Source organism: Scardinius erythrophthalmus (genome assembly GCF_964197995.2).
Source record: "Scardinius erythrophthalmus genome assembly, chromosome: 11".
Taxonomy (NCBI): Eukaryota; Metazoa; Chordata; class Actinopteri; order Cypriniformes; family Leuciscidae; genus Scardinius; species Scardinius erythrophthalmus.
In genome coordinates, this window is record NC_138231.1 from 40,739,136 (window position 1) to 40,753,770 (window position 14,635).

The 14,635-nt window shown below is 38.7% G+C and overlaps 1 protein-coding gene across 1 annotated transcript in view; it reads right to left on the reverse strand.

Moving 5' to 3' along the window:
- grm1a (glutamate receptor, metabotropic 1a) overlaps positions 1-14,346 on the reverse strand; it is a gene marked incomplete at both ends in the record, with an annotated part of 30,867 nt that extends 16,521 nt beyond the window's left edge. Inside the window, 2 exons of the mRNA XM_081377881.1 lie at positions 6,507-6,756; positions 13,611-14,346. Coding sequence (XP_081234007.1) covers positions 6,507-6,756; positions 13,611-14,346 — 986 coding nt within the window. The remainder of the gene's footprint in view (positions 1-6,506; positions 6,757-13,610) is intronic.
- Between the last annotated feature and the right edge of the window lie 289 nt (positions 14,347-14,635).

Below are 14,635 nucleotides of genomic sequence, written 5' to 3' on the forward strand. Positions count from 1 at the left end.
TATGTTTATACTGTACATTTATATTGCATTGTCATATAAACAAAACGTCAGTAAAACAGGCTAATGTAAATACCACATAACAGTAACGGTCGGTTACCAGTTCATTTTGAATCAGATATATTTGAAACTGAAAAATATCAGTTCAGAGAGGGAGTCAATTGTGAACTCACAGGCTTTGGCTGATTCACTGAATGATTCGGATTCAAACTGCTAACTCGCAAGCAAGTTCAAGGCTTTCCTTTTGAATCTTTTCAACTGACTCATTAAAAAGAACCAGTTCATAAGAGTAATTTGATAAAGAACTAAACATCCCGGCTTGCACTGTGTTTGTTGTTGCATGCAGGAAACGCTAAAAATCTAAAGATGCAATTAACTAACATCACTAGATGATGACAAAACTGCATATGTGGATGCAGACAATGTTTATCCGACTAATGCCAATGGTGACTAAACGCTCTCCTTTTCTGTCCTCCTCTGCTCTCTCTTCCTATCCTCTGTTCCCTCATTACTCATTCAAATCCAGTATATTGTGCATGTGTGCTCTGGTTGACTGTTGCTCGATCCTCTCTAGAGGACTGAGTAAGACAGTGCAGGCTTAGGCTGAGGGCCATTAGAACTCATCCAGAAGCCTTTACTAATTCATGGCGCTCCAGTTAGCAGCAGCCTGGCTCTGTGTTTCACAAGCAGCATTGCTGCTGGGAGCCCCCATCACGCCCGCTCTAGCTCGCCCCTCACCAGCTTTCATCTGCCTCCATTACTCTCTCTCCCCTTCTCACATTCACACACACACACACACACACATCACGAGACTTTTTCATGTCCTCTCTGCATGCCTCTTTTTTTCTCCTAAAAACCCAAATCAGTCCATTCACACCCAAAACCTTTCAATGTCAGCCTCTTTCTAAGATTCTTTGAATTCACACGGGGCAAAACTTGAAAACTTGCATATATTGACATGAAGTAAACAGTGTAAAATCAACTTCTTAAACATTACAACAGCAGGTTGAGCGCAAACAGATGTGCTTTAGGTCCTATGGGACGTGGTGTAATACAGTTCCAATGACAGGGCTGCTGGGATGCCTGCAGGCTTTCCTCGCTCTAATGTAGTTTTGCTGTCGCTGTTTGAACCTTAAAGACTTGAAAGTGACATCAGAGCATCTGTGAAGCGCTGCTAAAGACTGGCAGGTCAACACAAACAGGTTTATATCTCCAGCTTCCCAGAGACTGTAATGTTAATGCTTCAACCCGGCTAGCTTCCTTTTGGGCTTATTTTTGAGGCAGAATCTCACTAAAAGAGTTTAGTGAATTTTTCTCTCTCCTGTCTCTTTTTTGTTTCTCTCGTCTTACTGTTCCATCCCAACTACTTCTCTAATGAACTGATTTTTTTTTTTAGCCAAATGTGGGAACTTCCCATATACAGCCATTTCGAAAACCTGTTAAAGTCACTCTTTCTCACTCTCTGTTCGCCCTCATGACTAATACATCTTTTAATACATTCAAAATGGAGGGCTAATGAGAAAGAGATGTTTCCTGAGAATTAGCCTCCGTGGGGCTTTACGAGAGCGGTTCTCTTACAAAACCGCAATATCCGTAGTTGATAACTTCTACAAGGAGGTCACAGGCAATCATGCAGCACTGCATGCACTAAAGAACGCTGAATCCAATTCGCCACATTACTTGAAGAGACAATAACCTCTGAAGAAAAGCTATTAGGAGAGTTCAAATGCACCTTTGAGTAAATGACCCACTTAAATGCAAACGTGGTAAAGAACGGTGCTAAAGTCATATGGCAAGTTTAGAACATGAAAGGGTAAAAAAAAAAGAAGTAGGAGTGAAGCCAGGGCCGATCTCAAGGACATAATGCTTTATTAAAAGTATTGATAGTTAAAATCAGATAAATTAAGGCCAAGCACTTCAAGTCATTTTATCATTATCAATGGTCGATGAGTCATATATGAAACAGATGTCCTTTTCCAGTTTGCTAAAAGAGAAGTTATTTACTGTTATATACAATACAAATAATAAGTAACATAAAATTTAACATATGTTGGCATATAATTATGCCTTATAAAAAGATAATTTAAAGCTTTAATTTCAACAAATAATTACTTTTCAATTATCAGTAGTTTATTTGACAAAATTATAGAAATAGGGGTTAACATTTTAAGATTGCCTCCTAATGATAAACATAACAAAACATAAAAGTAAAAGTAAAGACAGAAACTTTCTGTTCATCAAATAACCCTGAAATAAATGTCTCATGGTTTCCACAATATTAAGCAGTGCAACTGTTCTCAACATTGATAATAGTAAGAAATGTATCTTGATATCATCATATTAGAATGATTTCTGAAGGATCATGTGACACTGAAGACTGGAGTAATGATGCTGAAAATTCAGCTTTGCCATCACAGGAATAAATGACATATGAAAATGTAAAATATTAAAATAGAAAACATATTACAGACCCAAAACTTTCGAACGTTAGTGGTCCCATATTTAACCTAAACAAATCCCATGCAAATAATGGTCTATTCACCTGAGACACACTGATAAGACTCCTAATTTCTCTATATAAAGAGAGGCAAAAATCATGACAGCTGATTACAGAAAAAAGAAATCAATATGCAATATTCTCACAGAATGACCAGAGCTGAGAGGCAGCGTGATGCTAATTAAAGAGAGAGGGCTTCTCAGGGACACTCAAGTTGAAAGTTGTACAGTAATAACAATATGTATGTCTATATATATATATATATATACACACACACACACACACACACACACACATTGCATGAAGGATGAAATCTAGGAACCAAATGTGGCAAAGTAATGCACTAACAACCACTAAAAACTCTTAAGCAATCGTACAGGTGCCAAGTTTTAAAGATGGAGAAGCACTCACATTTTCTTTTCTGAAAAATCTATTTCTCTCTTCTTTCAACTGATCTTAGAATAATGTGTAATGAGAGGGGAGAAGGAGTGTTTGGAGGAAAAACGCAAAAAGATTAGGAACTAGGAACACAGAAGGCACTAGGGGAGGAGAGCGCTGCTATTTAAACATTTAATTTGGATTCCTGTTAGTGCTTGAAACAACACAGCTGAAATACTGAAGAGCTGATGTTGTTTTTCTGTCCTGAGAGCAATAATATGTGCCTATATGAAGATATCTCTGGGGCACATGCTGTATGGGACACCAAAAAAGAAGTTAGAAATATAGCGGGAATTCATTTGATTGAATTTAATTTGATCATTAAAGCTACACTGTGTAATTTTTAAGTTGATTCTTAAAAAGCACTTTGTTCTTTCAAAATGATATGTGCTCATTAATGTGTAATTACTTCTTCCAACTAATCAAGTATTCTCGTAAGCGTAGAATCTGCCATTTAGAATACATACGGGCGAGTCGCTCGAATGGCGGCAGCCATGTTGCACCTCTATCTTGAAAATACATTAGCCAAAGAGGGACATACCTGGAAATTCAAGCTTCGCCTTTCGCGTTTTGACACTCAGTGGCACCGTGACGAATGCGAGAGGGAGATTACTCGCGACTGCCGGCAGATTTGAAATAATACGGCCACCGTAGGAGTTAAAACGCCCTCGGTATGGGAGGGGCTAGAAAGTAATATTCAGTTGGTAGTCATATACAATTTCACCGATTTCATAAGGGAAGCTCCCTGCGAGACTGAGGATGTTGATTAGAAATTACAAAGTCAATGTTTTTTCTACTGCTGTAGAAAATTACATAGCCTGCTTTTTGGTAAGACATGAGCTGGCTAAGAATAAACAAAGCAGAGGAAGAAGAACACCTGGACCTCATCCTCTTTCACAGAAGAGCTCTCCAAACATACTCCCTCCCTTTCTTTCTCTCTCTCTTAATCACACTCTCTTTCTCTCTCACTCCATCTCTATCTCAGATACACATCATCAACTGTCTTGCTTGAAGGCTTGGACTCAGATTATCATGACAATGCAAGGCATGTTTTAATGAATAAATCTCCATTAGTTCCCGAAAGCAGTTCTGATGTCTGTCTGTCTCTCTCTCTCTCTTTCCCTCTGTTTTCCTCTCAAACATGTACTGATAAAAACACACATGTTCGTTTCTATTACCCAACTGAAAACCGAATGAGACAGGGTCATGCAAACACGAAAGCAGACGAAAAGCCAGACTCCAGACACAATGTTTTGACCTAGAAAGTCTGTTAGCTGAATATGATGGCCTGTCTGTGATTGTACGTGGGTGGGCTATAGATGCTGTCTTGATATAGATTAAACAAGATAGCTGCTACAATCCATTTCCAGATCTTCAAGTCTGCAAGGATTCCGTCCGTAAATATTATCCAGCATTGCTCTGATTTCGCTATCAGACAATTTGAACGATCAAAGAATAGCCTTTGTAAATCAAACCCAGAACTGTGAGGAAAGTGTAATATCTTTGATCATATGACAATACCTCAAAACACTATTTACCCATTTGGGGTCCTGAAGGGTTTATTTTTTTCCTTTGCGATATTGACCAGCTGACTCTAAAAGGTACAAAAGCTGTCACTGTGGCGGTACCTTTTCAAAAGGTAAACCTTTGTACCTAAAGAGTGCATATTAGTCCCTCAAAGGTACATATTAGTACCTAAATGGTACATATTAGAACTCTTTTGAAGGGTACCGTCCCAGTGACAGCTTTTGTACCTTTTTTTTCTGAGAGTGTGTTCAGTATTCAGCTTATTTACTCAGCGATTGAATTCTGCAAATATTAGGACATTTCAGACCACTCACTCTTTAAGAGTGTTCTCTCGCAATAACAAGAAGTAGCAAAGAAAGAACACAATTTCTTGTGGTGGTATGGCTTATGGGGACCAGTGTTATTTTAATAATATTTATTATAATATTAATGATATTTTGAATTAGCTTTTATTTTTATATTTTCAGTTTTCATTTTAATTTTGGTCATTTTTAGGTGGTTTTATAATTTACATTAGTTTTTTTTTTGTTTTGTTTTTTTTGCTTTAATTTATTTTTATTTCAGTTTTATTGTGTAGTAATTTTAGTACTTCAACTTATTTCTTCAACTCATTTATGCCAGGGCAACATTTCTAGTTTTTTTTTTTTTTTTTTTTGGGATATTTAAAAAAATATCGGGTGATGTATCGGTTGACCACAACTGAAAGTTCATCTTTGCCATCACAGGAATAAATTACATATGGAAATGTAAAACATTACATTTAATGCTCTACACTTCTGTGACCGATAATACTCCTATTCCTCCCTATGAAGACACACATCTAAAAACAAATGGCAAGATGACAGCTGATTACAGAAAAAAATTCTATACAATATGTAAATATGCAATATTCTCACGGCAATATTAGTACTTCAACTAATTTATTCACCTCATTTATGGGTTGCACATTATTTTACAGTACGTGCACTTTTAAGGTACTTACAGTGTACTTATACGAATATACTGAGTAATGTAAAGTAACAACATGGGTTAAGGTTAGGTTTAGGGGTAGGTTCAGGGTTATTACTTACTACCTAGTTATTACCCAGTTATTGTCATTACTACAATAAGTACATAGCATGCACATGCGAAACAGGATTGTAAATTAAAGTGTTACCCATTCATGTCAAGGCAATATTTCTTCTTCTTTTTTAGCATTGATGGTGCGAGGACCAAGTTTTTCATCTAATATTTATAGCTTTAATTCAATTAGCAAAAACATAGTTTTAGTTAACAATATTATATCTAATATTTTGTTAACAATAATGAATATATTATATTTTAGTATTCACAAGTGATGACATGATGCATGAGATGAGGTTGGTTTACCAAAGATCAACTTTTGCTTGCCTACTTGTTATTTGCCATCAGATTCATTTCCTGAGAGTCTGTGAGATTGAATATTTAATACTCAGCCCACAGCATTTTTCCATGCCTGATCTAAAATCAAGTGACGAGCCTTTCTGGCACACGCACCCAAACATAAACTCAAACACTGACACCCTATAAGACAAAGGCAGGAAGCAGGAGGCAGTTTCCAGGGATGTGTGAGCCAGCTACTGAATCACAAATTATTCATTAGTGGCGAAAAGTGTGAAAAGCGCCTCTGTTCGCAATGTTCATATTTAATCTCATCTGGTTTCCCTGGAAACTTCTGCATTCAGTAGCAACACTTATTTCCAAGCATTCCGATGTCTTTTCTTCTTTCGCCATGGTTGGAAACACATAGATCACTCAAAGCAACACATAAAATGTAATAATATTTATTGACAGTATAAGAATCATATCTGCGTATTTTGCAAACAATATGCAAAAGTATTTTGCTCCACCAAAAATGATTCAATTGTGATATAACCATGAGCAAGACAGTGTGGGTGTTTTGCATTTTGACTCGTTTGCCCTTTGTGTCTCTTTCAAAGCTCGCAATTTATTCCTCTGACGTGATCGAACATGAGCAAATTATAGCTAAGCGTTCTCAGGGATGCATTTTTTCTTGGTAAAACCTTACCTCCCAATTAGCTGGAACTCTCCAGCAACCCCAAGGCGCCGCATGGCCATCAGCAGGCCACGCACAGTCATTCCTTCACAGAAGCAGACGACCACGCGGGCTTTGGGCAGACGCTCCCGCAGTTTATTAAGCAGACGGTCAAAGTGCTTTTCGCCAGCATTACTGTATATCTTATCAGAGTGTGCGATACACAGACCCTCGTCTGCGGCCAACTCCTTAAAGGCTTCCATGCCACTCTCACCATAGTTACCTGTGGTCAGACACAAAATGTAGGACGGTTAATAAAGGATATGAACACACGTATGAAACTAGTGCAGCTTTAATCAAAGACACAGAATGGAGGATGGATTACCGCCACTGATCCAACACCTGTCAGAACAGTCAGAGTCCAGGATAAGAAATGGATGACAGTTGACTATGGAGGACACAAAATGACAGGCAGACAGGCAACTGAAAAAGACATGAAATGGAGAAATGGTCACCACCATTTAGGATACAAAATGGTGTCATACAGTTAGAATGAGAAACACAAAATTAAAAAAAAAAGGTCATTATCATGCCTTTTTGGAATACTTGATTCTGATTGGTTGACTACTGCATTCTGAAATTAAATATTCTAAACTGCAAAACATTTCCTAAAGGGATATGATAGTTCACCAAAAAAACGAAAATTCTATTATCATTTACTCGCCCTCATGTTATTCCAGATTATGACACACACAACAAAGATCAATTACAAAAGGTCTCTGTGCCTTTGTGTACACACAATAAAAGTCAATGGCGGGTTTGGACAGATTTGAAGTTGAAACATTCTTCAAAAACATCAACAGAATTTTCATTTTTGGGTGAACTATCCCTTTAAGTCACTCATCCCTTTGCCCTCTCATTCTTCTCTTATTCCATAATCATTTGTTTATTTATCGAGTAAGTAGCCAAGCAATATTTAAGTTAAGGACCGACTGACTGATCATTATCCCTTAATTGTATTCCACAGGCATTGTACAGTAACTAGACAAGTAGGGCACCAATAACACTTTGTGGTGCTCTTGAGAATTACAGAAAATTACCATAATAGGTCACTTGAACACACTGTGTCCTTTTCAAAATATTGTATGAATCAGAAACGGGTCTGTACAAAAGCCTGCAGCTCACGACGGTACACTTAAAACATCTTTCGTTCCGTTCTACATCTGGGCTGCCAGGCGAAATTTACATCTTATTGTGAGTGCAGCAGAGGTCACTCAGAACAGTGAAGAACAGTGGCTCTGTCTTATCAGGAGAGATGAGTGGTGTGTGTGTCTGGTCACTGATGACTGTCTGGAGGTCAGTCTGGGTGGAGTGACAATCTGAGCACATTCACAGGTCTGTGGCTCTCTAACAATCCCTTTTCTCTCTCATTCTCTCTTTCTTTAGGTTGTTTGGAACAGGTTAAGGTTATCCCTTTGTAGCTTTCTCTTTCTCACTAGTCATTATTAGTCATTAGAGTATTAGTACTGTCTGCTTAAAGCAATACTAAGGAACTTTTCCTCTTCGGTCCCCCTACAGGTTGGAAGCGGAATTGTCCATTACCGCTGTCGTAAATAATTTCGCTGCCCGCAGCCTACTGTCGCACACACACTCGCTGTTTATCTAGCATCGGCTTTGGAATGAACGATGTCCACAGACAGGGTAGAGTATGTTGCATGATTTCATGAAAGTATGATGTATTGCGACATCAGAAACGAAGAAAAACTAAATAATGACTATTGTAACGCTTGATGTAAAGCAAGTCAAATTTGTAGTTTTCTTATGTCTCATTCGAACTACAGAAACGCGACCCGGTTTGGCAAACTTGCACGGTGTGGTTATAGCAGATATAGGGCTGCAAAGCGACTGCAGAAGTGCCTTTCACCCTGTTACCACTTGATGAACCACTGATACGATTTTGGAAACATTATTTTAAGGTAAAAAAATGTCCTTAGTGTTGCTTTAATATCTCCTAACACTCAAATTATTCCACTGACTAGAAGCAATATTTCAAGTACATGTCAACTTATTCTACTAACCGTAACAGTCTACTAATACTATAATGATAGTTAGTTGATGTAGTTGATGTAGTTGTAAAGTTACTTATAGTTAGTAGAATGTCTAAAGTGGACTATCTAAATGAAGTGTAACCATAAATAATAAAACTGCATGGTACACAATATGGTTGTCCTACAAAGTGAGAAGACCAAAAGGTTTACTAGTTAAAAAAGGCAATACTGGTTTTATTGTCTTGTATTTTTTTTTTCTACAAGGGAACGATGGTGTTTTTCATTTTTAAAGGCATCTCATTTTAGCATTTCTGCTCACGTCCATAAAATTCTGTGGGGGAAAAAAACAGACCTGTGAGTTAAGATACCAAACACTATAATCCTTGCTTTTATTCATTCATCTTTGATAGATCATGTGAATCTGATTTGAAACAAATACTTCAGTTGAAAAAACGAAAGTTAGTGATGTCCTCCTGGTGTCATATCAATAGCATTTGACCTTATGTAGCCCCGCCCCTTTTCAGCGCTGCGATCGTTGTCTTTTGACTTCCGGTCTGTATTTTCACAGCGATCTTGCGTATTTATGAATGAACGGTAGGCCTGTCGCGATAGTCGATAAGTCGATTAATCGCACGATAAAAAAAAATGAGCTCGATAATTTTTCCGGCCGCGATAATTCCATTTGCATGCTTGTTTGTTTTCCTCGTCTCTCTCTCTCTACCAAAGAGACTGGATGACCACTCTCGCTCGGTTCTTTAGCGTATAGGAGGAGTGAACCCTCTTGTTGTCAGTTGCATGGTCTTTGTGTGAGAAGGCGGCGCCGCGGCGCTTGTCAGTCACATGGTCTTTGTATGGGAAAGCGCCGGCGGGAGTGTTTGCGGCTACTGCCGGGAGAGAGAGAAGACGCTAGTTGTGAGTTGCGACAGCGAGCCCGATCACATGAAAATGCGTATCTATACCACGAATGTTATTTCTCGTGCCATTTATACGCCAAAAATAGTTTTTGCGTGCATATGATACGCTCTTTATGGCGTGTAATACGCACGCACTCCTCACCCCTAATCCTAACCAAGTATTTTCAGTGCGTAGCATGCACGCAATAAAGTGCGTCTCCGTCTTCCCGACAGTACACAATCACTTGACAAAGTAACAGGAGGACAAAGTAACAGGAGTAACAGTGCAAAATTGTGCGATATGGCTTGTTGAGGCTTTTTTTTATTTGTTTACAAAGGTCCTAACTGTCAGTTTTGCCTGTTATGGAATGTATCACTATTTAATAATGTCTAAAGCCTAATGTTTAATATTTTTTGAAGTGCAATTTTGTTTCATTTTATTTATTAACAGACATTTATTTTGTTAACAGACACTAAGAGTCCATTGCTTTCATTGTTTTTGGTTGTTTTGTTCATTTTTTGGGATATTTAAAATGTTTTCCGTTTTCAATGTTTAATATTCTTTAGAAATAAAAGTTTATAGATCGTTGAAAAGGTGTACCTGCATTATTATGCCATTATAATTATATGAAATGAAAATGGTCTCAGAACGACAATATTATCGTTTATCGCGATAATTTCTTGGACTATTTATCGTCCAGCAAAATTTGTTATCGTGACAGGCCTAATGAACGGCTCGTTTTAAAATCTTCCCGGTCGACTAACATTTGTTAAGTCATCTCCTTTAAACATTACAGTCCTCATGATAACTTTCGTTAACTTTATATTAAGTAAATCCACTTCAAAAGCTAATTAGCCTACTCCTGGACAGCAGCGCCATAGAAATATACAGAGCGACCGCAAAAAACGGAAGTTCAAAGACAAGATTCTAAGATGGCGGCACCCTCGTTTCTCCGGTAAACCACAAGCACAGTTAAAAAAAAAAAAACTATTTGATGCTTGTACTCAAAGTTCACTGCTCTGTTGTTTTGGTGATAACTAATGAAAATACTGACATGATTTGTTCTTAGAGGGATTTTTGTAGCACTTTTCAACTGGGAGATCAGCCAAACCAGTTGAAGACCAGGATGGGTGACCAGCTTAAACCAGTTGAGACCAGCAAGCAGGCTGTAGATTTAGTTCGATTTTTCAGCAGGATTTACATCAAAACAATTATCTTTTCAAAAAGATTGGCATGCAAGGTTGTGTAAAACTGATGCCTGTTTAAATAAGGCCATTAAAATGTCTCTAAACCAGACATTAATTTATATTTGGCTGGGTAATTAATGTAATCAAAGATCTTTGCTGTTACTATGAGCAACAGACAGCGGTGTCCGACACAGTTGCTGATGTTGTGTTAATGAGTTATTGTCTACAGTTCATGACTGATAAACCATTACAGAGTCTCTCCTGAAAGGGAAAAGTCATAGTTATTATCACCAAAATAACAGGACAGAGAACTGAGCATCAGCATTATATTGCTTATTTAAATCTGTGCCTGTGCTGCCCCTTTAATTTAGGAAATTCAAATATTGTGAACATAAACTTGTAAGGAGTAGGCAGACATGTCATAGCCTATTAATAAGAAACCAGGAGGACATCACTAACAAAAATTCAACTAGTATCACATTACGACCTGGCATGCATCTGAACTTCAATAATATTTTGGATTGTTTTTTGCTCACTGAAGTTTGCTGACAGAAATCTAAAAAACTAAAAAACTTTTAATTCCACCAGCTAGCTGAGAAACAGAATTAAAACACTATCAGCATAAAAGAAAACAAAAAGTGATTAGACCTATACATTAATCATCTCAATGTATGGTTTAACAGACAAGCCTTCCACCTCTGGACATTTTATAAACAAATCAACTGAATTGAAAATGATACACATAACAATGCTAGAGGCAGCAACAAATAAATGTGTGTGTGTGTGTGTGTTGTAGGCGGAAAGGGGAGAATACATTATTACCCTCATTATGTATGGAGAAATTAAAGCATGCTTCCATATGCAAATAATAAAAAGGTCTTTGGTCCACTTGCACTACAACTCTAATGGAAGTGAATTACCATTTAGGTACATTTAAAGAGTGGTGCACTCATTATATTCAAATGAGCATTTCCCAATTGTTTTGACTTAATTGAAAAAGTTAACACTTAAATCATATAGTTACATGTTCATGTATTTATATTCAAAGCCTGACTTACAAAACCTCAATCCAATCTAGGGTTGTAAGTAACATGGAGTCAAACCCATTAGAACTGAGTTACAGTGGTGAAATCACCATCATACCACAACCCACTTTGACCACCAAAGTGACAGCAGAAGTTATAAGATTATGCATAAGTAAAATGTGTGGCTTATATTTTGATTTGTGATCGTGATCAAGTTTGACATGTAACATCCACACCAGCTTTGATCTGCATGTTTCAAAAACTGCAAATATCAATGCTGACCATCATGGGGAGGGACCCCCGGTTATTGCACATATTGGGCTACACATTTGCACAACACACTATTTGTTACCAATTTTATTTTCTGTTTATTTTAAAATGCTTAAAATAAAATGGGATATTGAATTATTATTATTTTTACCACAAAATAATACACAAAATTTAAAATGCCTTTGTTTTCCATTGGCAACCCATCCATTAAAGAGATTGTACAGAATGTACTGTGCATTCATTTACACAGTTTTTGGGATGAGTTGTAAACTACATTAAGTTACAGTTGAGTTTTTTATTAAGTGTAACAACAAACAGAAAAGTGCTACAACACTCTTCTGTCTCCGTTACTAAGTTAAAACACCTGCTCGCATTAATTTATGAATTTACAAAGGTTTAGCAGAAAAATGTGTGAAGTATTAGTCAAATAGCAGAAAAAAAAGAAAAAAAACACAGGCAAACAAAATGTGTTACAGTAATGAAATGAGAGATAGTTTACCTGTATTCGTACATTTACAATGTTTAGAAAAGTTGTTTGAAATGTCTCATAGCTAGAGCAGGCGCGCAGATGGCACTGGGGACGGGGGGGACATGACCCCCCCAGATTCATAGTGACCCGATCCGTCCCCCGCCCTCACTATCCCTACGAAACGCGACAAAAATCGGTAAAACAGGGGATTAATCAGTGTTTTCGCTATACATTATGTGTATACACTATAGCCTACATAAACGTGTTTTTGCAAAACGGATTTAAATCCGATCTTCAATTCCCGCGCTTGGTCCCGCGTCTGTGACTTACTTTCACTTTGATTTGCGATAGTTTGCTTGATGAATATGTTCAGCTTCTCGTCTGCGGCGATGCTGTTCCAGTAGCGTCGCCATATCTGGCTATAACATTACATATAGCCTATAACACGCTCTCACACGTTTATTTTTTAGCATTTTTGGAAGGAGTAAAATTTACATATATGGTTTCAACAACCAGATGCATTTACACTTGTCCAGTTTCGTCTGGGATGCGGCCCAGAGCTCCTCCTGAAGTGGTTTGAGCGCTCGGATTCAAATCTGTCTCAAATGCGTTTCGGAGGACATTTACACCTGGTCTTTTCACGATCGGGTAGCTATCCCATCACAGAAAACGCATGAAGTGGCCAAGTGTAAACAGCCCTTCTGAGCTGAGCCGGTGATTTTCTGAACTGAAAAAAATTGACTGTATAAATGTCATATAAAGGCGATGAAGAGACAAAAAAATCACCTCGTTTTTTCAAAAACCAAACAATTAGTATTATTATTATTTGCACATAGGTTCTTTGCTTTTTTGTTCATAATGATAGACTTTGTATGCTGAGATAAGCAAATGTTTTAAAAAAAACATACTTTGCTAAAGACATGAAGTTTTGGTGGGTGATTGGCATACTAGTCAAATAACAGTCATGCATTGCTAGTGGTGATCAGGTAGGCTTTTGTTTACCTTTGGTCATTGTTGTTTATCCATGATTTCAAATAACAATCCCCCAATGGCTTTTTAATGCAAATCATTAGCCCAAATTATGCAAAGTTACTACTTGAGCACTAGTTAAAGCCCAAATTACGAAAATAACGAATTGAGTTTAAATCATTTGCTGACAGCTTGGTCCCCCCCAGTTAAAAAATTCTATCTGCGCCCCTGAGCTAGAGGACTAGTGAGAACGGCAGGTTTCGCCAGTGACTTACCCTCTGTGTGAACCGCAGACACGTAAGTCCAGTTATAGTGTTGGACGATGTCGAGCATGGCGCGCGCCTGCAGCGTGTCAGAGGGCACGACACGGAGGAAGTATTTGAAGAGGGTTTTGTCGCTCAGGTCTATGCTGGTGGCCGAATAAGCAATCTGGGGGATGTTAAACAGCTGGAGGAGATTCTGCACCTGGATGGCCACCGAGCTGGAGCCCGGACCTATGACTCCAGCGATGGGCTTCTTACTGGGAGGAGGCTGGTTGGAAGGCGTCCCGTCGATGCACCACTTAGATCCGTCTTTGTCGTCCCGAATGGAAATGAGAGAGTCTCGAATGAACTCGATGCTTTGCTCCAGAGCAACGGATGAGTGCCAGCATGAGTCCCTGATCTCGCAGCCCAGGGTGATGTTGGGCAGCAGGTTCTTGTCGGAGTTGATACGGTCCAGCGTATAGAACATCGCCTCCACCCGTTGAATGCCGTACTGCTCTCGCACATCCCCGCATTTTCTATCGGCCACGCGTTCGGCGGACGGCTGGTGGTGCACGGAGAAGAGCGCGCCGATGATCACGTCGCCATCCATGCGGGCGACAGACCGGGCCGCCGCGCGCGGGACCACCGAGCGCTTGTAGATGTTCCCAAGCGCGTGAGATAAGAGTGTCGGTAGAAACAGACACATGAACAGTGGGAAGTGTTCGCACGAGACACGGGGCATCTTCAAGCGTGCCATGTTCCACATTGTGTGACGGGCATAGCGTGCGAGCTGCTCGTGCCAGCGGTGCTCGTTTCTCTGCAGTCCCAGATTCAATTAAGCAACCGTGATGCGCACGTGAGACAACATTAATGCGGCCTGACACCTGCTGAGAAAACACAACACTGAGTTAGTTAGGGGTAACAAGTGCATCTATTTCAAACCATTAATGTAATATGCATCTATTTTTTAAAATGCATGCATAAAGTAATGCAAGAGAGTAATCATTTAACACCGATGTCGAAACGGAGTGCTGTGTTGTAACAGTTTAACCAAT